The sequence below is a fragment of the Cebus imitator genome, unplaced genomic scaffold, assembly GCF_001604975.1.
Source record: "Cebus imitator isolate Cc_AM_T3 unplaced genomic scaffold, Cebus_imitator-1.0 Scaffold119, whole genome shotgun sequence".
NCBI lineage: Eukaryota > Metazoa > Chordata > Mammalia > Primates > Cebidae > Cebus > Cebus imitator.
In genome coordinates, this window is record NW_016107434.1 from 2,209,116 (window position 1) to 2,232,934 (window position 23,819).

General features: G+C 35.2%; 1 protein-coding gene across 1 annotated transcript in view; it reads left to right on the forward strand.

Moving 5' to 3' along the window:
* The window catches only part of DPH6 (diphthamine biosynthesis 6), a 196,169-nt gene extending 173,190 nt beyond the window's left edge, over positions 1–22,979 (forward strand). Inside the window, exons 7-9 of the mRNA XM_017539516.2 lie at positions 13,635–13,729; positions 20,313–20,400; positions 21,687–22,979. Of these exons, the coding sequence (XP_017395005.1) occupies positions 13,635–13,729; positions 20,313–20,400; positions 21,687–21,740 (237 nt within the window). The 3' untranslated portion in view covers positions 21,741–22,979. The remainder of the gene's footprint in view (positions 1–13,634; positions 13,730–20,312; positions 20,401–21,686) is intronic.
* The last annotated feature ends 840 nt before the right edge of the window (positions 22,980–23,819 follow it).

The window sequence follows — 23,819 nt, forward strand, 5'->3', positions numbered from 1 at the left end:
CGGGGTGTCACCATGTTGACCAGGATGGTCTCGATCTCTTGACCTCGTGATCCACCCGCCTCGGCCTCCCAAAGTGCTGGGATTACAGGCTTGAGCCACCGCGCCCGGCCCATCTCTTGCTTTGACAGGGCTTTCCTAACATTACAGTTGTGGCCATTCATAGTATGGTGTTTCTGAATGACAGTCTTATCCATGGGATCAGGGTCATCAAAGGTTACAAATGCAAAGCCCCTTTTCTTGCCACTGCCGTGGTCAGTCATGATTTCAGTCACTTCAATTTTTCCATACTGTTCAAAGCAATCTGTTAGGTAATGTTCTTCAGTGTCTTCTTGAATGCCATCAGCAAATATCTTCATAGTTAAGTGGTCATCTGGTGTTTGAGAATCTTCTCTTAGCTCTCTTTGGTTCCACAACTCTTCCATCCACCTTGTGTGGCCATGTACTCATGGTTGCATTCACATCCTCCATGGTGGCATAGGTGACAAACTCATAGCTCCTGGAGCACTTGGTGTTTGGATCTCTCATTACCATGCAGTCCATGAGCATTCCCCATTGCTCAAAATGGCTCCTCGGGCTCTCATCAGTTGTTTCAAAGTTCAACCCTCCAGTGAAGACCTTCCTCAGCTATTCTGGCTCCTTAGGAGACTCTGACTTAGACATGATGTCAGGGGGAAGATAGACTTTAACAGTGCTTCCTTGGCTGCGTCCACTGGCAGAAAAGCTAATTTTGTCATATTTTTAAATGTTAGTCAAGTTTTATATTCTCAAATGGTTCTTCAGTCTTTGATACAGAACAACCTTCCATGTTGTTTTTGATATTTACCTCTGTGATTCTGAATTGTATGTTTGCATTACTACTTCATGATTCCACACCACCACCACTAATATTAGCGTTATTTATTCACTTCCCCTCTGGAATATGCAGATTTCACTGTGTTTATTCCCTTTCCTTCCATTACATATGTTTTCTCTTTCCCTCCATCCATCTTCCCATATTGTCATATTGCAATTCTGATTGAATCAGTATCCAATGTTTATATTATAATAACTATAAAAACCCAATACACAGCTTAGTCAGGTAATAAACTCTGGTAATAAACCTTTTTTTTCTGTACAACTTTTTTTTTTATCTTGAACGAATAATTGTCTTGTTTAATGTATTTAGTAGTGTCTGTACTTATCACAAATCCAGTGCTACACTCATTGCCAATTTTCTAATCTTTTAACCAGATGTTCAGACATATGAAGTATTTTTTCAGTTTCTTCCTGAAGAAGTCTTTTTCAGAGCCTTCTGACTTGATCTAATATGAACCAGGTTCTCGCTATGCCTCTTATAAGGCTAACATTCAAGCATGTCCTTATAATACTAGGGTTCCCTTTACCTTTCTTTGTTGGAGTCCGTGTTGCCTGGATCCAGTGTTTTTCTTTGTCTTTGTTTACTCTTATTTTTGTGAAGCACATTCTGCAAGAGATTTCTAAGAAAGAACCCATGGGAGTAAATTTTTGAAGACTGTGCATACCTGAAAATGTCTTCAATCTTTCCTCGCATTTGCTCAATTCTGTAACAGGTCATAGAATTCTGTTTTGGGAATGATTTTCTTCTGGATGTTGATAGAATTACTTCATTGCCTTGTAGCTTGATGTGCTGTTGAAAAGCCCAAAGCCATTCTGATTCCTGATGAAATGTATGGATGACCTTCTCCATCTCTCTCCATTTCTTCTTTGGAAGTGTATAGGATATTTCTTCGCCCCTAGAATTGTGACTCTTAGGTGTATCTTGGGTGTGTATGTTTTTATACACTGCAATGCAGCACGAATAATTTTCAGTTTAGAAATTTGAGTTGTGGGAAGTTTTCTGGAATTATTATATTGATGTACCTCCCCTCTGGCTTTGCTTTTAGAATTTCTGTCATTCTATAAATTATTCTTTATTTCTGTTATTTAGTTGTTCTTTAACTTTTAACTTTTTTTCTCCTAATTTTTATCTAATTCATTTTGTTCTTTCGTGAATTTCTCAACCTTGTCTTCTAATCTTGTTTTTATGTCATTTTTAATTTTTAAAAGCTTATTTTTTGTTCTTTAAATGTTCTTTTTATTTAAATCTGTAATACCTCATCCTTATTGTAATATATTCTCTAATCTGCCTAATAATATTGATAGCTTTTTTGTGTTTTCATTTTCTTCTCCCATGCATAGTCTGTTTTCCTCACTGTTTGCTTTGCTCTCTAACTTTCATTTTGGAAGTGTTCCGTTCATTTAGAAGTATTCCCTTCTTGTAATCTGTGTTATTACGCTAATATTTAAGAGCAGGAGCCTAAGAATTTGATTGTACACACTATGTATGTGGATGGGGCTTTTTGACTGTGAATTAAATTTGCTACGGGGGAATCTGAAGAAAAACAAACTATTTATTTTTTTCTCTTTGCTTGCACACCACTCAGTACAACCCTTCTGACACTAGATGTGTGAGGTTTTTCCCACACATCAAGCAAGTCTCCAGCAGACACCAACTGTCTTTGTTACAATTCAGTTCAATTCTGATACCACAGGTTAAAGGCTCAGTCCCACAAGACTGCCACCACTTCAGATGCCAATCACAAGTAGCAGGTCATTACCTATACTTTTGACTAACTAGCCATAAATCAGTCATTCCCATGACCTTTTTCTTGGATTCTATTAATTTGCTAGAGCAGATCATAGACCCTGGGAAATACTTTACTTAAATTTACTGGTTTATTCGTGAAGGATATTTAGGATACAGATGAACAGCCAGAGGCAGAGATGCATAGAGCAATGTATGTGGGAAGGGGCATGGAGCTTCCAGGCTGTCTCTTAGAGCACCACCTCCAGGCAGCTCCATGCGATCAGCTTTTTGGAAGCTCCCTGAACCCTCTCCTTTTGGATTTTCATGGAGGCTTCATTATGTAGGCGTGATTGATTACATCATTGGCCGTTGGTGAGCAACTAAACTTTCAGCACTTTTTCATTTCCAGGTAGCTAGGGGATAGGGCTGTAAGTTCTACCTCTCTAATCACAGGGTTAGTTTCCCTGGCAACCATCCCCCATCCTGAGGCTATCCAGGAGCCCACCAAAGGACATCTCATTAGAACAAAAGACGTTCATATCACTCAGGAAATTACAAAGGCCTTAGGAGCTCTGTCTCCAGAACTGGGGTCAAAGACCAAATGTCAGAACAAAAGATTATCCTGGCACTTCTATCTACAAGAGTATTAGGAGCTCCATCTTGGGAAGCAGAGGCAGAGAACAGATATTTATTTCTTACTATTTCACAGTATCACAGAAAATATGGCAAGACTACTTAATCTGAGCTGTTCATATTCCAAAGCAAAGGATTCTCCATTCACCTGTTTTGAAGGTGATAGCATGCTGTAATTTGCTTTTTTCCAGGAGTTGAGTCGGAAAAATAGCTAGAGGTCTCAGAATCTTGTGTATATACAGTAATTGATTATATCTATTCTTATTACATACCTCTGTCCTTAACTATGTCTTACTTCTCCAAAGCCAGTTCTTCTGTTTTTCTGTTGTAAGGAATAAACCTCCAGCATTCTGCCAGGGTAGAAGTGAAGTAGTAGCCAGCCTAGAGAGGGACCTAAGAATCTGACTGCTTGTTAATTAGTGCCCTTTTTCTTTCCCTCTCACTTCTAGAGGTACCTGGTGTCAACAACTTCTTACCCTTTTGGTTATTCTATTGTGTAAATCACATTGGTCCTCGGCATGCCCCACTGTTGGCCACAGGCTCAGTATTCTTGGTTCTGAAAAACTGGTTAATGCTATCACCTCTTCTCCTCTATCTCCATCTCTGTGGGTTTATGCCATTATATGAAATATTTTCTGGTAACATTTTAAAAGAGAGTAAGAGTAGATGCATGGATTCAATCCACTGTCTTTACCAGTAACAGTTATTCTTCGAGATTTCTTATGATCATCTAAGTAAAAATCGTGTGCTAGATGGAAGAGCGAAATTATATTTTTCAAAATTGTGAGTATATAGGTTTAGTTGCTTTTTCTAAGCCAGAAGAATTGGGAAATCTGGCCTCTAGCCTTGAGTCAAAGGTAAACAGAAATGTATTGTCTACTTAAGAAGCATACCATTCTGCTGGGTGCTATAAGAGCTAAATCTGGATAAATACAACTTAAATTTCAAGCTTAACGGTTGTTAGGGGATGTATTCATTTGTAACTCAAGAAAGACATAAAAATACAAACGTCCTTTCCTAAATTATTCCCTAACTCATAAAATATTAGATCCAGCTCTTGCTAATTAACACATTTTTTATCTCTCTTTTATAAAAGTTAACTTGTCTTCCTTATGGGTTTGACCAGAGCACAATTTGCAGTACCAGTTATCTATTACTTAAAATACAAAAGGAAAAGAAAAGTTCACAAAAATTGATTTGATGTTGTGAATGAGAAAGACACAACTTTAAGACTTTTTCCCTGCAGTGGTGACTTTATGGTAAAGAATGCCTTTAACTGACCTTGGAAGTCAAAAGGGGTTGGAACATCTTTGAGAAAAGATTTTGAATTTTGAACATAACCGAGTTGGAAGGATATATAGAACTTTATGATTGAGACATCCAATGGCTATTATAATTGAAAATTATAAGGTGTAATAAAATGTACTCTAAGAGAGTAAAAAACATCTATCGCAGAATTTCAAGGAAAAATTACGTGTTGTGAGATGATTCAGAGTAACTTCAGAGATGAATTAATCGCCCTAATGAGCTTGAAAGATAGATAGGATTTTTGACTGGCTGAGTTGTTATAGGTAAAAGAACAATTTGTACCAACACATGAGGAAAGAGAATCACAGTGTATTTTCAGAAGTTAGTCTCGTTTATTTGGAATATATTTTGAGTATCGAAGGACAAATGGGCCTGTGGCATATTCGACGTTAAAGCCGAAGACTAACTCTGCTTCCCCATCTGTTAGGTCAAATGGGACTCGGTTAGTTTCTGTTAGTGTGGTGATAAATCATATTTTGGCTAGAGGTCATGATGGTAGGAACAGCCAGAGTAATTCTTGCATTGTGATAAGTATATATAAATTGATAAAGCTGACAAAGGAATTTGAAGCCACATTGTGAGAGATTTCGAATACTGAAGGAGTATTCAATTATGTAAACAATGAGGAGTAACTGAAGCTTTTAAAGAAAGAGAGTGGGTTTCTTAAAGGGGTGTTTTCAGTGGCATAGCTGGCAGTAGTGTCTATTTATTACAGTATTTAACAAAAAGAGGTGCAGCTCCTCTGCAGTTGGTGGCTATTCCAATATGACCCTCACATTTATGTGAAGCATGTTGTAGTTGAGCTGTTAGTTGACCATGTCATGTCGTACTGATACTTATTCATGTATATGTAAGGACTTCTATGTCCAGTTCCATGCTAACTATTGTAAGAACTACAAAATAAATCAAAGGTGTGGCATTTTCCATGGAATATAGAGTATCGAAAGTGAGGGAGGGAATCCCTAATAAATTGAACTAGGTAAAGTCAAACTGATACTTACTGTAAGTGCACTTGGGAACTAAAAGATGGAAGATACCACATGACCTCAAGTAGCTGATGAAAGGGTTAGGACTGATTTGAAGGATGGGATGAAATCTACATGGCTGGTGGTAACAAAGTGAATCAATATGAAGACTTCGGCAAGAAGGCATTCAAGAACAACAAAGAAATTGGTCTAAATGAAACTAAGAGCTGGTGTTGGTAAATCAGTAAGAATAGGTTAGGTTGGAATATAAGACCGATTCCTGAAGAGCCTTGAGAGATGGGCCAGGTGATTTGGGGTAAGAAATAAGATTGAGAAGTCTCTACAACTGAGATTTATATTATTAAAAGAAATCTCAGGAGATTTAGTCTGGCCGCAGTATTCATGGATTAGGAGTTATGGGAAACAGGTGTGAGGACTCACAGTCTGTAACCACTGATAGTAGGGATAGAGAAATGGAACAAACCTGAAAGAAAAAAAATTTTTTTTTTTTTTTTGAGACGGAGTTTCGCTCTTGTTACCCAGGCTGGAGTGCAATGGTGCGATCTCGGCTCACCACAACCTCTGCCTCCTGGGTTCAGACAATTCTCCTGCCTCAGCCTCCTGAGTAGCTGGGATTACAGGCACACGCCGCCATGCCCAGCTGAATTTTTTTTGTATTTTTAGTAGAGATGTGGTTTCACCATGTTGACCAGGATGGTCTCGATCTCTTGACCTCATGATCCACCCGCCTCGGCCTCCCAAAGTGCTGGGATTACAGGCGTGAGCCACTGCGCCCGGCCAAGAAAAATTTTTAATGGAATATTGAAAAAGAAATTAGCACCAAGTTGCCAGAAGCTAGAAAAGGAAGATTATCCACACATAATGATTGGGACTGGAAACATTTATTTCTGCAGAGGAGAACAGGGTTGAGAACATGATAAGATTGATCTTAGATATATTTAATTTTAGATTATAACGTATAAACTAAAGGCATATATCTTTGAACCTATGAGATTGGAGCACAATTGACATGTTCAGGCTGAAGACTAAGGTTTGTTATCTATCAAGATATTACAAAGAGTCAGACAAGACTTTAAATCCTGGTTTTGTTTGGTTCTAAGCTGATAACTTTTGCAAATCAAGCTAGTTTTTATCTCTGGAAAAGAGTAAAAAATAAAATTAGCAGCCCCTTTATTGAGTATATGTTATGTGCTGAACGGCACTTTAGGCATTCCATTCATGTGATTTTATTCCTGAAAACAGCTCTCCTATGAGGTAGGTACTATTGTCATCTCCATTTTACAGATCACAAGTTCAAGACTCAGAGAAAGCGCTTACATAACTTAAGATCATGTATCTAGAAAGTGACAGCCAGGATTTGAACCAACAATTGTCTGTCTCCAAAGCCAATGCTGTTAACCGATTATGCAGTGCTGCTTTCACTGTGCCTCACTACAACATGCACTTTACCCACTCTTAGAATTATGCTGGGTTTTTATTAAGTGCTTAGTAAGTGCTGTACACTGTTGTAAGTGCTTTTTATGCATTATTTTATTTAATCATCAATAAGATCAGTATGATTATTTATGACGAGGAATCACTCATAGGTTGAGTATCTCTATTGCCCAGCTGGGAAGTAGTAAAACTGGAATTTATGTTTAAGTTTATCTGATTTCAAGCCTGTGTTCTTTTTTATTTTTAAAAGTTTTTTTGACTATTAAATAAGATGATAATATCATTATCTTAACCTTAAGGCATAAACCAAATAGTCTTTAATTAGTAGTCATAGTATTAGAATTAGCAGCAACGGAATAGCATAAAGGTGATGGTTGAAGCCATGGAGTGCATGGTGCTATTATGGGGAACATATTAAGAGAGAAGAATATATTGTAGAGAAAACTGTGAGGGATATTTATAACTTAGAAACAGCAGGAGGGAAAGGAGTCAGAGAAGCATAACAATAACTTAGAAAATTTAGTAATGTGGAAGCTTGAGGAAGATAATCAGAAAGATTTGAGAGATGAGTGGTATTACATGCCACATAAATTGGAAAAGGATAACTACTTTTCATACGAAGATCTCTATACCAGTAAACAGAACTACCATCTACTTCCCAAATGCCGAAAGCTAGGAATTTCCCTAAATTTCTTTTTTAACTTTCCTCAATCCTCCATTCAATTAATCATTAGTTTTGATGGAGTTCAGGACACACTACCCCCAAATATGCCATCTTGACATCTGAGGAAACACCAGAAGCAGAAAACTCTCTGACCTCCCTCCATTCATTTTATGGCCCTAAAGTGGGCCATAAAAGAATTCTTTGACCTTCCACTAGTCATAAGACCTTCATTCCAGAACCATCCTCTCTACACCCAGTGGAAAGGAATGTCACACAGTGTTACAGAAAAGAATCTGAACAAATTGGTCTTGCTAAGTTCCACCCCACTTTATTATCATTAGAGCATACCCTTTTGCCGTTCATTCGTACTTCTGCACAACTCTCAAAAAAAAAAAAAAGTTTTATGTTTCTTTGGATCTTCATCCGTTATAAAATCTTCCCATGTCACATAAAATTTATTAAATAAATTTGTATGCTATTCTGCTTTTCTCTTCTAATTCATCTTTTGTCATAAGGTCCCCAACCATGAACCTTGTGATAGAAGAGGAAAAGATACTACATTTTCTCTTCTACAGCTCTAGCCCTCAAGGAAAACATCTCAAATTGTCTACCCTCTTCTCTCCATCCCCACTACTACTTGCCAACTTGGGAAACTTTCACTTCTTGCCTAGATTCCCCCAGCAACTCCTCAGTTCTTTTTGCTACTAGACTTACTGGGCCCATTTTCCATCATTCAGTCAAAATGATGTTTCCAAAATACAGATGCAGTCAGGTCAGTTTTTTGCTTGAAACTTCTCCATAACTTCTCATATACCTTAGCGTGGCTTATGAAGCTGCGTAGACCTGTCCTCTATCTAGCTTTTCAGCCTTGTCTCATGGCCATTACTCATCCAGTTATGTCCCAGCTATGCCAAACTCATTTAAATTTGTAGTACCTATCATGTGCTCTGGGATTTAACACATGCAGTTTCTTCTGGAATATTTGTTCCTTTTCTCTTGCATTCTCTCTTCCCCCTTCCACCTTTCCTGGCTAACTTAGTCCTTTAGAACTCAACTTAAGTTTTATTTACTTTGAGAAGCCTTTTAGGTTCCTTTTAGTTAGGTACCCTGCTTTATACTGTCATAGCATTTCATGCATCTGCCTAAATAATCATTACCCTATATTGTAATTGCTTATTTAACTTTGTCTATGCAAGACAATAAGCTGTTTTATGCAGGATACATAGCTGCTCCCACTTTTATCCCTAGTACCTAAAACAATACCAAACCTATAGTAGATATTCAATGAGTACGTCCTTAATAAGTGTTATGTATGAATTATCTTCTATGTTGAGAATACGATTTATAAAATGAAATTGTGGTGATTTTTGTAAACCTCATTGTTTCCTCTAGGTGGGGGTAGAAGGCGAAGAAGTATGAGTTTGGCTTTTTTTTTTTTTTTTCATTTAAAAATTACTAACAGATAAATGAGACTGATTTAAAATAAGAAAATGTTTTATTTAATAAGGAATTCAACAATTTTGATTATTGCAACCTTAGGGAAATCATGATTTGTTGAGTACAATAATCAGCAGTATTCCAATGGAGCTATTATGAATATGAATATTTGTCTATACAAATAATTGTACCAGAAAAAATAGGTTCATGTAAGTAATTTCTTTTTAATTTACTAGGAGTTCATTTTTAAAATGCTGAGACTCCAAGGCATTCTTACAAACCATGAAATGACCCAAGTCAGCCACATCTGTTCAAATGTTTTTAAAAAGCTTACTCTAATGGTAATAGATGGCAACCCAATTTTCACCTTCTCTAAAAAAGAACACAGCACAGTTTAGATATATGTGAAACAATAAGCACACTTTTATACTAATGAAAACTATAAAATAAATTTTTAAAGAAACGATATTGCCTTTTTTTATTATTATACTTTAAGTTCTGGGATATATGTACAGAACATGCAGGTTTGTTACATAGGTATACACATGTCATGGTGGTTGGCTGCATTCATCACCCCATCATCTCCATTAGGTATTTCTCCTAATGCTGTCCCTCCCCTTGCCTCCCAACCCTCGACAGGCCCCAGTATGTGATGTTCCCTCCCTGTGTCCGTGTGTCCAGGGTAAATATTTACTTCAGTCTCTATTTTCACTTTTATTTAATATCTACCATAAATTATTTTTTAAATGTCAAAAAATAAAAATATGTGACATTTAATCATGAGAAAAAAATCCAAACAAATAAAAAACAGAAACAGACCGACTGAAAAACAATAAAAAAGAGTAAACCTTAGAAACTGAGCCCCAGTTTCCCCACTTGTGATATGGGGAGAAGTACTACCTTTTAGGATAACTGATAGAAACACAAGAAAAAATGTAGCAATGCCTTGAGAAGATAAACTGCTCTCTGAATATAAACGCTTGCTAGTACCCCCAAAGTAAAACTTATGGCTTATTGTCTTGTATTACTGAGAAAGTTTTAAGATCAAAAAGAAAAAAAAAGAGAGATCTCTCTCTTCTTTTCTCTCTTTTTTTATATAATATGCTTTTGGTGATATAAAAAATAATTTTAATATTTCATCTATAAACTCTTGAAAATGAGGAGTAGAGTATTTTTGATTCATAGATAAAAAGAGCCATAGGTACAGGAATTTGTAGTAACCTGGGGAGCCAGATAGGGAAAATAGTAGTACGTGCCTGCTCTGTGCCTACAATGTTGTTAGTTCACAACACAGGAGACTGTGAAGGGGATGTAAAAATGTCCTCATTTTATATGTGAGGCAACTGAAACATGAAGTTTTTTAATAACTTGCCCTGTGTCATAGCAATAAAGCCATGAATCTGGGATCCAAATATAATGCTCCCATTCCCAGAACCCCATTGGAGGACCAGGACTCATTCATTGCAGATTATTTTACCTGTGCTCGACTTTCCTGTGTGAACTCTAAAGAGATCATGGGGTCCATATATCCTTTGGATCCCAGCTGGGTATGACCAGTGGGGACTCCCACAAGAGGACTAGAGAGAAGAAGGAAAGTGAAGTGAGGGTATATTTTCCCCTGGCTCCCTCCCAATGAGGTCTCCTTGAGTTTGCTATACCTTTCTGTTGGAGGTCATAGTTTATCTCAAGGTGGTCCTCTCTCCATTTCTCTCTCCTAGATCCTGTTAACTGTTCCTTCTCATTCCTTCAAGCATAGGGATGGTAACAGCTGTGCCAGTGGTTCTCAATGAGTAGTGATTTTTCTATTTTTATTTTTTACTTATTTTTTATTTGTTTTTTTGAGATGGAGTTTTGCTCTTGTTGCCCAGGCTGGAGTGCAGTGTTGCAATCTCAGCTCACTGCAACCTCTGCCTCCCGGGTTCAAGCGATTCTCTGTGCCTTAGCCTCCTGAGTAGCTGGGATTTTCTTCTCCCCCGCAAATGACATCTGGCAATATCTGCTGACATTTTTTATCGTCATGACTGAGAAGGTCATTAGCATCTAGTTCCTGGCCTTGGCCCTAAAGTTCTTTCTATACTTTTCTTAGTGAACTTATCAAATCTCATGGCTTTAAATACATCCATATAACAATAACTTAGTGAAAGAATAGATGGTATGAAAACTATGTATTTTCAGTGTAGTTTGTTATTTTTATGTACTTAAATTATGAAAAGAATCATGAAAATTATTTGAGAAATTAAACTTTTCAACAATCTGTTAATGATTTAGTATTTTTTATTACAATGATACTGATAGAGAAACTTATCAAAGAGAAGGGCAAAAATTGCATTTAGAGTGATTAAGTGCTAGCTATATGCTATATTATATATTACTGTTTATAATCCCAATTTTGAGTAGAAGCCAGAGGCAGATCTAAGACATATTAGGAATAAAGTTGCTATTTTCTATGAACAGTGTAAATGTTAGTAACCCTAACTTTTAGATAGGTAAATGGAAAGGTTGTAGACCATAAATAAGTCTCTGGAATGTGCACATCTGGATGTTTCACTTACCTAAACTGATCTTTCTATCACATGCATGCATCATGCTTTTATGCTACAAAGATTATGATTTTGGGGTGATGTGTCTTAGCAGATTCTTTAAAGAAAGTGGCTAACAGAGGCTTTACTTCTTGAGAAGCTTCTCTCAAGACATCAAAGGGCCTTCGAGCCAGCTAAAAGTAATCCAATAAAGGTGAATTTTTCTCTGAGTACTTATGTCTGTTAGAGCTTGAATCTAGTAAAGTTTAGAGAGGCCACAAAAGATATCGTTAAGGATTCAGTCATACTACTTCTTGGTTCCTCAGCCATAGAAACCATTGGGTTCTTTTTCCAGATTTCTTGACTTGGAACCTATATGTCAATACCGGTGAATCAATAATGGAAAGGGAGAAGAGATTGTGTATATTCACTTATAGAGGCAACATCACTGTTGCATCATTAATGTGTGATGTTAAAATGAGTGCAGTATATTTGTTCAGCTTCAAGAGACCAAGGATATCTTGTTTACTTTTGGCTATTCATCATCTAGCGAGGCCTGGCTAATGATTATTGTTCAAAAAGTATTTGTCGAAGAACTGACTGAATGAATGAATGTAACAGAAATATTTTATGTGTATTAAAAATATCACTGGGTACATCTAGATTTTAGCAAGTTTCTTCTTGAATATATTAGTCTTTTTTGATGGTAATGTTTTGGTTTAACAGCAGCTTACATTATTTTACTAGGAACTAAGAGAACCACTTCTGTAGGATAATAAACATACCAAATTTAATTTTAAAATCTAGTTATTCTTTGGTAGTGGATTACAGAAATTATGCAGAACTTCAGTAAAACATTTTCTAACAAAAGAATGCTAATAAATGATAAGGCATGCTCCGCACACAAAGAGTGGTCATAAGTTATAAAGAGGTGATTATGATTAGAAGGTTCATTTGGTGGAAAGTTGTTAGAAAAGGTGATTAGCACAGAGTAGAAAGGAGAGTGCTCCCCAGCACTGTCAGACATATGCCAACCAGATAGAAAATTTTTTTACTCTTAATATCAGGACCATTTAAATAGTATGGCTTATATTTAATGCAAATCATAGACTTTTTGTGTTTTGCTGCTTGGTTTTTTTTTTTAATTTCAGATTTGATTAGATAAATTTGTAAGTTACCCAACCTTTCTTTTTTTTTTTTGAGGCGGAGTTTCACTGTTACTGCCCAGGCTGGAGTGCAATGGTGTGATCTCGGCTCATCACAACCCCTGCTGCCTGGGTTCAAGTGATTCTCCTGCGTCAGCTTCCTCCTGAGTAGCTGGGATTATAGGCATGCACCACCACACCCAGCTAATTGTATTTTTTAGTAGAGATGGGGTTTCTCCATGTTGGTAAGAATGGTCTTGAACTCCAGACCTCAGGTGATCCGCCCACCTCGGCCTCCCAAAGTCCTAAGATTATAGGCGTAAACCACTGTGCCAGGCCAAGTTGGACCTTCTTAAGGCTTGTCTGCAGCTTTAGAACTTTGGTAGTTCTCATTGCCCTTGGAACAGTCCTAATAATAACTGCAAGCATAATAAACGTATATATGACTTCTTTTTGCTCAGGGAACTACAGAAGGGCCTTATATTGCTATTCCTGTATCCCTGAGAAATTCTCTGAACACAGCATTTTTATTCCCTTCCACTTAAAGGCAAAGAGTTGGGAGAGCCCAGTTTTGCTGTATATATTTTCGTTTACTACACTGTGACTGAATCTAGCTTTGAACATCAAGCTAGTGTCATTCCCCAAATTTACAGTAATCTTAAAGTTCTGTTATCATAAACAAAAATGTTATACCTTTTTTGAAAGAGTTTTTGCATTCTTAGAGATCCTATGCCTTATGATAACATTTCCGAAATGGCTTTAACCATGTTTTAAACAGAAATGTAATTAGTTTTCCTTACCTTGCAAAGTATTTTGGAATTAAAGTTTCTTGTATGGATTTTTTAGGACCAAATAAGTTAAGAGAGTATTTATGCTGTCTGATTTTAAACTTTTTTCTTGTTTTTTGTGTTTTCCTATTTTCAGCTTTCGAAGAAGTATGGAGTACATGTTTGTGGAGAAGGTGGAGAGTATGAAACTTTCACTTTGGATTGCCCTCTATTTAAGAAGAAAATAATAGTGTAAGATACCATTTCAGAATTTTATTTTTTTCCCCATAAATTTAAGTGATGGAAGCAACTTAACATTAAGCTTGAGGCAACTTTTGTTGGGAAAAATAGAACATGTCCTCTAAGTTCACAAATACTCAATTTGTTTAATACCAGTGAAGTCATCTGAATAACTAAATCAATACCTGACAAGACGAGGCCTTCATGGAAAAGATTGTCAGAGTTATGCTTGTTTGAATGGAAAGCTTCAATATTTCTAACCCTAAGACTTAACCTCTTTGTGCATATTAATATGGAGGGAAGGAGTGATCTAAGAAAATTAAGACAACAGCCATAGGTGGATTTTCTAAAAAAAAAATGCATTTATTTTGTAAAATATGATAAGACTTTTTCATTACCGTATGAAATATTCATGCACTCTTGCTTCTTTCATATTCTTCTAATTTCTTTTCCATTAATAATCAATGTAATCATTATTTACTTAACAAATACTCATCAAGTACCTGTTATGCCCAAAGCGTTCTCCTGTGTACCACTGATTTCAAATGGTTTCTGCCTTGAAAGGGGTGGAAAAAGACATCTGTGTGTAATTACGATACAAGCTGGTAACAAAAAAATAATTCATAAGTTTGTTTATGGGAGAGGACATTTCTCTTCTGGCCATGATCACAGAACAGTGAACCAACTATTGATAAGTTATTACTTCTATGAAATAATGCTGTTGGATTATTCAAGAAAAACATTTGCATGCTAGGGTGAAATTAGAGTAGAAAATTTGGGATATATTTACATATTATTATGGGACCAACCAAATTAGAAAAAAAAAAAAAAAAAAAAAAAAAAAAAAAAACGGCAATAAGAGAAAAACATGCCAAAGCATAATACTTTCCCCATTTGCCAGAAAAATTGAGGTCCTAGAGCGGCTGCAAGTCTTTATGGACAATCTGGAATTTTAAGACATGTACTGCTTTACTCTACATAACCAGAAGATCTGTTTATCTTAGTACTTGAGGCCTAAAATATGAATCCTTTTCAACCTCCTCATTTTGTAGACAAGGAAACCTAAGCCCGACAGAGACAGTGGCATGAAGGGAATTACTCATGCTTTTAAAGAGAAGATGTTAGGGAAGGTGGTTAGAACCCTCTAGTACTAAAATGAGCTGTTCAGTGCAAAGTGTGAGTAGAATTCTGCAAGTGCTCCCCTGCTCTGTAGGGAGTTCTTCCTGTAACCGAAGAGATGGACAGGCAAATCAACAATAAGTGCTGCCATGTAGGCATGTACCTTGTGAACACAAAGGAAGCCCTGTCTTTTCATTCTTACTCATTTATGAGTGAATCACCAGTCTAATTCTGATGCTTAAGCATATTCTTTGCTTTTTTTTCTTCATAGGCTGTGCCTCACTTCAGCTTCATACTTTTCTTTTGTGATACCTTTTCTCTAGTTTGCCTTCTCATTTCTTACCACTTTGCTAAATCCTTTCATTTTTATAGGCTTTGGCTGCCATTGCCTGCAGTGCTTTTTCTCATACCTGTCAGAGCGTGCATTAGGCTCTGTAGTAAATACTATTGGATTAATTTTTCATTTGCTATTTTTTATTTTTGTTTACATATCATGTTTCACATACTTTTACATATTCCTTTCTTAGGTTATAACTTGAAGTTACAGTTGGGAAATATCCTCATTTGGTAGAAAAAGGATATCACTTAATATAAACAAAATCTCCCCTCCTCTTTAAAATTGAAATTTCCTAAGTATACCTGTGTAATATACGCTAAATGTGAAGATGTGAGTGGACATGTTTTGTGCATTCTAAAACTGTATGTAAATTAAAGTTTTATTATTTAGATATAATCATCCGTATAATACAATTAAAAGATGAACTTAGTTCCTATAACCGTTTTTTAACAATTGACTGTTAATAATTCTGGATCCAATCATTTAGAATTCATTTTGGGGACAAAGTTAATAACTTTTATTGTATTTGATGTAATACTGGTCTGCCACAATTAGCATGCAACTAATCATTTACTTGGAATCCCATTTCAAACGTCTGATTCAAATGACATTTTTTATAAAAAAAAAAGTAGACTACCTCTAAGGTGACAAAAAATAAACTTTTTAAAGCAAAATTATTTGATTATAATTAGAGATCTTTTAAAACACGATTGAATCCTTTTCGTATAATGAAGTAATTTAGAGAGATCAGGGTAGTTCTGGAAGTTTATTATGCCAGGTGCTGTGGCTCACACCTGTAATCACAACACTTTGAGAGGCCAGAGAAAGAAGATCACTTGAAGCCAGGAGTTCGAGACTGCAGTCAGCTCTAATTGCACCACTGAACTCCAGCCTGGGCAACATTGCAAGACCCTGTCTATAAAAAAAACAATATGAATAACAATAATAAAAAATAATAAATAGAAGTTTATTGTGAGATACCTTTTGCCCAAATTCCAATTAACATTTTAAAATGTTTTTAGGAGAGACTGGTATAACAGTCTTTTTTGGAAATAATTTTTTATATTTCTACCTAGAATAGTTTACAATTCACTTTTTGTATCTATTAATATATGAAGTCACTCACCTCTAGATACAAATTTTGAAATGAGAAAATGAGATTTTTTTTTCATAGAAGCCCCCTGAGAAGAATTATAGCCTAGCTTTTAAGAGAAAAGGATAATTATAGGTCCTCAAAGTAAAAACCTGCTTTATTATTATTTATTTTACATATATATGTATTGGAATAACTAAAATCTTAAAGTTGTGTTAATGAAAGTAATCATTTTCTTCTTTCTGTTCGTGAATACATTTTTATGTCAGTATTTGAGACAATTCTATAGTTCTGTTTTAATCATTAGTATATTACTGCTACAAAGTTGCTACCTATGGGATGGATGGATGATGAATGGATGGGTGGATGGAAGAATAAGAATGAAAAGAAGAAAGGAAGAACCAAATCCTATGGTTAAAATACTGTATCCTCATTTTCATCCCCACCTACTCATATTTTCTGCCCACTCAAGGCATAACTAGTACAGAACACTGTAATGCAGAGTATCAAAATGAGGATGAAGCAAGTTCTTTACCTTATTTGCCTTCTTACATTGATTCTGTATCATCTGAGATTAAATTTATGAACTATTTCTTTACATTTAAATTCCCAGACCTACTAATCTTTATTTTTGTTGTGCTAGAGATATCGTATAGTGCTATTGGTATATATATATATATATATATGCATACATGAATATGTTTATATATGCAATATGCATGTATAAGAAAGCGTGTACAGCCATGTGTCACTTAATATGGAAACATTCTGAGAAATGCATTGTTAGGCAATTTTGTCATTTTGCAAGCACCAGAGATACACCTAGGCTATATGCTCCTAGGCTACAAACCTGGACAGCATATTACGATACTGGAGACTGTGATTAACTATAACACAGTGGTAAATATTTATATATCTAAATGTATCTCAGTGTAGAAAAGGTACAGTAAAAATATGATATAAAAAAATTTTTAAATGGTACACCTGTATAGGGCACTTACCATGAATGGAGCTTGCAGGACTGGAAGTTGCTATGGGTGAATCAGTGAGTGAGTGGTGAGTAAATGTGAAGGCGTAGGACATTACTGTATGCTTCTATAGGCTTTAAAAACACTGTACACTTAGTCTACACTAAATTCATTTTAAAAATAAAATTGTGCTATAACATTATGACAGCTATGATGTCACTAGGTGATAGGAATTTTTCAGCTCCTTTATAATCTTAGGGTACCACTGTAATACACAGTCGGTGTTTAACCAAAAATGGCATTATGTGGCACTGACTATATTACATATAGATAGGTATTTAAAAAAATCATTGTTGAGTTTCTGATAGTTTCACTAATTGGTATGTAATTGTGAGGATACTTAGCAAAGTTTAACTGTACATTTATTTATTCAACAAATATCTAATGAATACCAGGCAATGTACTTTTTACAGAGCTCAGGGCAGGGAGGACAGGGACAGGCAAAGATGAACAAAATTTTTTCCTCTCTCAGAAGAAAGGCACACAAACATATAATTACAGTGTAGTGGATGTGTTATGAAAGGGCTATAAATGTGATACTGAAGCACATAAAGGAGAAAACTAGCACCGCCTGAGGATGTCAGGGAAGGCCTCACAGAAGTAACATTTTGAGATGTCTGTGAGAATAAATGTGAGTCCATGGAGAATATCTGTATACCTTTTAGTGAACACAGAAACCATATGTTTCAGCAAGAGAGGTTAACAGTGGTTCGGCCCCAGCCTAGTATAGTGGTCCTTTTAGAGGAGAGGTGGGGACCAAGACCATGACTGAGTCTCAAGGGAATACCAGTTTTTTTTGTTTTTGAGGTGAGAGGTAGGGCCTGATTCCACACCTCAGGAGGCTGGTATCAAGGAAGAGAGGCCCAAGCCAAACCCAGCTGCCCTTTTGGTGTTGTTAAGTAGAGGTGAGCCTAGTGTGGTAAGGAAAGAGAACATGAGCATGCTCGTGGCTGTGGAAAAGACACAGCTATATGACAGGTGGTAACTGCCACAGTGATTACTTATATTAATGGAGAAAGGAGAGGAGGACAGCCAGCTAGGAAGCATTTTTGCTGATAGCAAAATGGTCTTAATTTTCTGGATTAATCAGAGACTATTCTGAGAGATTCTGCTTTTAGGATTCAGGGAAGCCTGTGAAGCAGAGACCAGAGTTCCTTGAAATTTGAATGTCAGGTGATGGCATATGAGAGAGAAGAGCAATAGTGAGTGGTATTATTCTGCTCGAAACTAAGGGCTGTTTATTTGAAATCTAGTCTCTCCCAGTTGACTCTTGCTTTGTATAAGTGAATGAAATGATGTTAGTCAATAAGAGATTATGAATTTAACAGAATTCATAAAAATCACAGTCTTCTTCATTTAGTTCTCAGAATGTCATATATTCTGTCTGGATAACAATCGACTCAGATCAGTTAAGCTATTTGCTGTCATCCCTCTGTTTCTAGTGGGGTTAACTGACATGAGAAGGGAGAGCCTAAAATCCTTTCTACTGAGATAATATTAGTTCAGATTAATTATACTTTGGCACACCCCATTGTCAAGAATATCGAAACCAAACTGCCTGAATTAGACAGTTAAGGCTCAGGGTCAGTTTCCAAGGCTAAGGTCTGGAACAGAGATATTAATAGTAAGATTGTAAATAGAAATTGAGGTTTGACTAAAGAGCCAAGATAGGACCAGAGCAGGCAACTGTGGAGAAAATGGAAAAACATTAAGACTAAGGTTAACAAACCAAGTTGGGGTCAAGCCAGAGGGGCAGGTGGTAGCAAGCAGGAGGGCCTCCTTTGTACTTTCTCTTTCTGCTGCTGCTCCTCATCATACCTGGAGGCATCTTTGGTTGATGTAGACTGTGAAGGCAAATCATGTTTCCATCAGGATTCTGAATCTTTAATCATTCTATGTCTGTTATAAGCTGCTTTCATTTTAATGTCCTGGAAGCCTGTTTAATGTTATTTTTTCTAAGCATTAGAAAGATGCATATTTGATACTAAAGGTTCATGAATGATAATTGGGGTTTTTTAAATCATTAAATTTACTTTTTTTTAACTTTTTTTTTTGATCTTTCAAGTGGAAGGTAAACATTTTGCTTAATTAATTAATAATTTAGAGCCAAATATTTTGAGATTTCTTCTGTTGCCACCCAGTTAGTTTGCATGATACAGGTTGATTCAAAAATATTTTTATATTAGTGACAAAAAGTCAATGTCAGGATTTATTTTGCTGTGCTACAATAGTCAAAATACTGTCTATTAATTTAAATAATAGAAGTACTTCCCAAGGCATTAAAGAGTTATGAGGAATTCCCATTTTTAAATTTTCACTTGAAATTCAAAACATTATTACTCTCTTAATAAACAATAAAAAATAATTAGTTTTTAGAACTTTACACATAATCTTAGTTATTCATACGTGCTTTACAGGGTATCTTTGATAAAAGTTGAGTTAATTTACATGTATCCATATGGTGCCAGCATGCAGTTCATACCATTTTACCTGAATGTGGTAATCACTATGTCAGACAATCAATTTTAATAGCAATGATACTGTGGTGTGAAGAGTTCATCTAGAGCTTAAAACCGTCACCAGTACTGCTTTTATGAAAGATAATTGAGATTTTGTGTGAAACATTGAATGAATTACCTCTTGAAAATGAAAAGAATAATGGAGATAAAGCACTAATGTTTAATGCTTAGCCTATACCAAGCAAATATGCAGAAATGAAATTGAACAGAAATTTAAGTCTTAAAACTGTTCAGAGAGCTTTGAGTGAACCTGAAAGTTGAACTCTTATGTTTTTATGAAAATAGAAAGCTTCATTGTTTTTTCTTAAAAGTTTAATATTCTTGAACCTTTTACCAATTAAATACTGGCACATTAAAAGTATGTATTAATCACTACATGTTGTATACCAATGGAGATAAATATAAAACAATAATTTTCAGTCTCTTCTAGTCAGTAGAAGGAGTGATTTGTCACAAGCTATGTAGCATGTAAATGTATTATAAAATTTTTTTATTTCAGGGATTCATCAGAAGTAGTCATACATTCAGCTGATGCATTTGCACCTGTGGCTTATCTACGCTTTTTAGAATTGCACTTGGAGGACAAGGCAAGTACATATAAGATTCACAGTGATTTCATTAGAAAATTGAGATATATGCATTGGGTTTGCATATATAATTCTGTAACAACAGATAACAGGAAAAAGAAAATTGATTTTATCATTAGTGATTTTCTTCAGCTCCTGTCAATAACAGAGAATTTTACCAATGTTTATAGTTTTGAGAGTTCTATATGATGCAAAAGATACTACATTCATGAAAAATTTTCAGGTCTGTTAAAAAGGAAATAATATATACATTAAACAATGGGAGGACAATATAAAACCAAATAATAAATCATCTAGCAGGATCACAGTTAAATTACTGTACATAAGCATTATGGGAAGGGTTTGAGGATGAATTGGATCTTCATTATTCAAAGCTTAAGAGAGGAAAAGGAGAAATAAAACCTTTACAAAAATATCCAGGGAAAGAGAAGCACAAATAGAAGATGGAAAGCGAAGCCAAATTACAATAAAGAGTTTTATTTTTAATACACTGTCAAGATACAGTAAAATTTTAATTTAAAGTTGTCTTGTGGAATAAAGTTCTGGGTTAGAGTCCTTGATTAAGAGGTCTGATCCTTCAGATGTTGCTTTATATTAATTACCATAAAAATGATAGCTGAAATTATGTGAAGAAATGAGTGTAGTGACAGAAAAGGATTAGAAAAAGTCTTATATATCTTTAGTGTTCTTTTCCCCAAATATTGAGGCACATATTTTATATCATAGGGAATATGAAAGAGTAAGAGGATTAATAAGAATTCAGCAAAAGTAGGAAAAGAATGGTAATGCCAAAAATCTCAAGCTGAGAGGGTTTCTACAGGAGAGGAAAATTATTGGTGCCAGTTCTCCAGAAAAATGACAGTGGGCAGGATTGAAAATAGGTTTTAGAATTGGGCTAGATGATGACTGTTGGTGACCTTTTATCAAAAAGCTGGGGGTTCTCACAAGAATTAAGTTACACTATCCAAACATTTTTTCACATTCACTTGAACCCCTTAGTTGTAGTTTTCTGTTACTTTTGCTACCATATACACACACAAAAAAAAAATCAAAAGCACTGAATTCATGGGTAGAGACTCCTGCCATTCTATGTGATAGCTCACTGTTCACCTTGTTGTTTTGGTATTTTATTGGTCTTTGGTATATAACACCTCAAAGAAGAAATATTGTTACCTGAAATAAGCTGTGAAGATAACAGTTTTTTGGATAACAGTATTACTTCTTTGAGGTGTCATATTCACTGACACTGAATATATATGGTGCATTTTTCTTCTTATTTTTTTTAGGTGTCCTCAGTGCCTGATAACTACAGAACATCTAATTATATATATAATTTTTGAAAAATGTTTCTGAATATTGTTCATTAAACTACCATTCTATACAAAAAAAATTACACAGGGTTTTTTCAGTTACTATGACAAGTTTTTTTTTTCTTGTGACTTATTTTTTAGAAAAATATACTTTCGTTAGAAGTTAATGGAACCATTTATTGATTGGGAAAATGTCAATGGCTTGTTAGTTAATAGTGCCAACTTTCTTGGGATTCATTCTTTCTCTTTTGTTAACACATCTTCCCTATGACTTTTCTTTTATTTCATCTATAACCCTCATTTCCATAGCATTTCTTTTTTTTTAATCACACTAGTTTCTTTTCTTCCTTCCCTCTTTCTTTCTCCAGTCTCTGCCAATAATGTCGTGATGCAGAGGAATTTGAAAATGAAGTTGAAAAGATGGTCACTTTATTTATCCAGTCAAGCTTTTTCTGATGGGTGTCACCAAAGTGATTTATCAATTTTATTTGAAATATATTCATGGCTGAAGAGTTTCAGCATTCTTGAAAAATTAGGAAGAATGTCATTAACTCTTAGCAGTTATTTTGTAACTGATTTTTAAAATGCTAATTTTCAATATTACCTATTTTGACCTTAGAAAACTTTTACTAAAAAGTAGACGTTTTATTTCAGAACAATTTTAGGTTCACAGCAAAATAGAGCAGAAAATGCAGAGATTTCCCATATACCCTCTACCTCAACACATTCACAGCCTCCCCTACTGTCAATGTCCTATAATAGAGTGGTAAGTTTGTTACAACTGATGAACCTACATTGACACATTGTAATCACCCAAAGTCCATAGTTTACATAAGGATCCACTCTTGGTGTTGTACATAATATGGGTTTTGACAAATGTATAAGGACGTTTGTCAACCATTATAGTATTATGCAGAATAGTTTTGCTGTCTTAAAATCCTCTGTGTTTTACTTACTCATCCCTCCCACTCCTTTAACCCTTAGCAACTGATCTTTTTACTATGTACATAGTTTTACTTTTACCAAAATGCAATGTAGTTGAAGTCATATAGTATAGAGCTTTTCAGATTAGCTTCTTTCATATGTTAATATGCATTTATGTTTCTCCATATCTTGTCCTGGATATGGAACTCAATTTTTTTTTTTTTTTTTTTTGAATAAAATTTCATTGTCTGGTTATACCACATTTCATTTGTCCATGCACCTACTGAAGAACATCTCAGTTGCTTCTGTGTTTTGGCAGTTATGAATAACGCTACTGTAAACATCCATGAGCAGGCTTTTGTCTGAAGATAAGTTTTTAAGTTTTCATATGTGTAAATACCAAGGTGCATAAGTTTTCACATGTGTAAATACCAAGGAGAACAATTACTAGATCATATGCTAAGAGTATGTTTATCTCTGTTAAAAAAAAACTGCCAAACTGTTTTCCAAAGTAGTTGTACCATTTTGTATTCCCACCAACAATGAATGAGAGTTACTATTGTTCCACTTCCTGACCAGCATTAAGCATTGTAGGTATTTTGGACTTTTGTCATTCTAGTAGGTCTGAAGTGTTCTCTCATTGTTGCTTTAGTTTGCAACTCCCTAAAGATACATGATGTTGATCATCTTTTCATGTTTATTAGCCATCTATATATTTTCTTTGGTGAGGTGTCTCTTCAAATCTTTTGCCTTCTTTTTAATTTACTTTAAGTTCTGGGGTACATATGAAGAACATGCAAGTTTGTTACATAGTTATAAACATGACATTGTGGTTTGCTGCATCCATCAACCTATTTTTAATTGGGGTTTATTTTCTTATTATTGAGTTTTAAGAGTTCTTTGTATATTTTGGATAACAGTTCTTTATCAAATATGTATTTGCAAATGTGTTCTACTATTCTGTGTTTTGTCTTTTCATTCTCTTAGCAGTGTCTTTTACAAAGCACAAGTTTTTAATTTTAAGGAACTCCAGCTTATCAATTCTTTTTTTCTAGCATTGTGCTTTTAGTGTTATATCTATAAAAGCATTGCAAAATCCAATTTCATCTAGATTTTTTCCTAAGTTATCTTGTCGAAGTTAAATAGCTTTGTGCTTTACATTTATGTTTGTGATACATTCTGAAT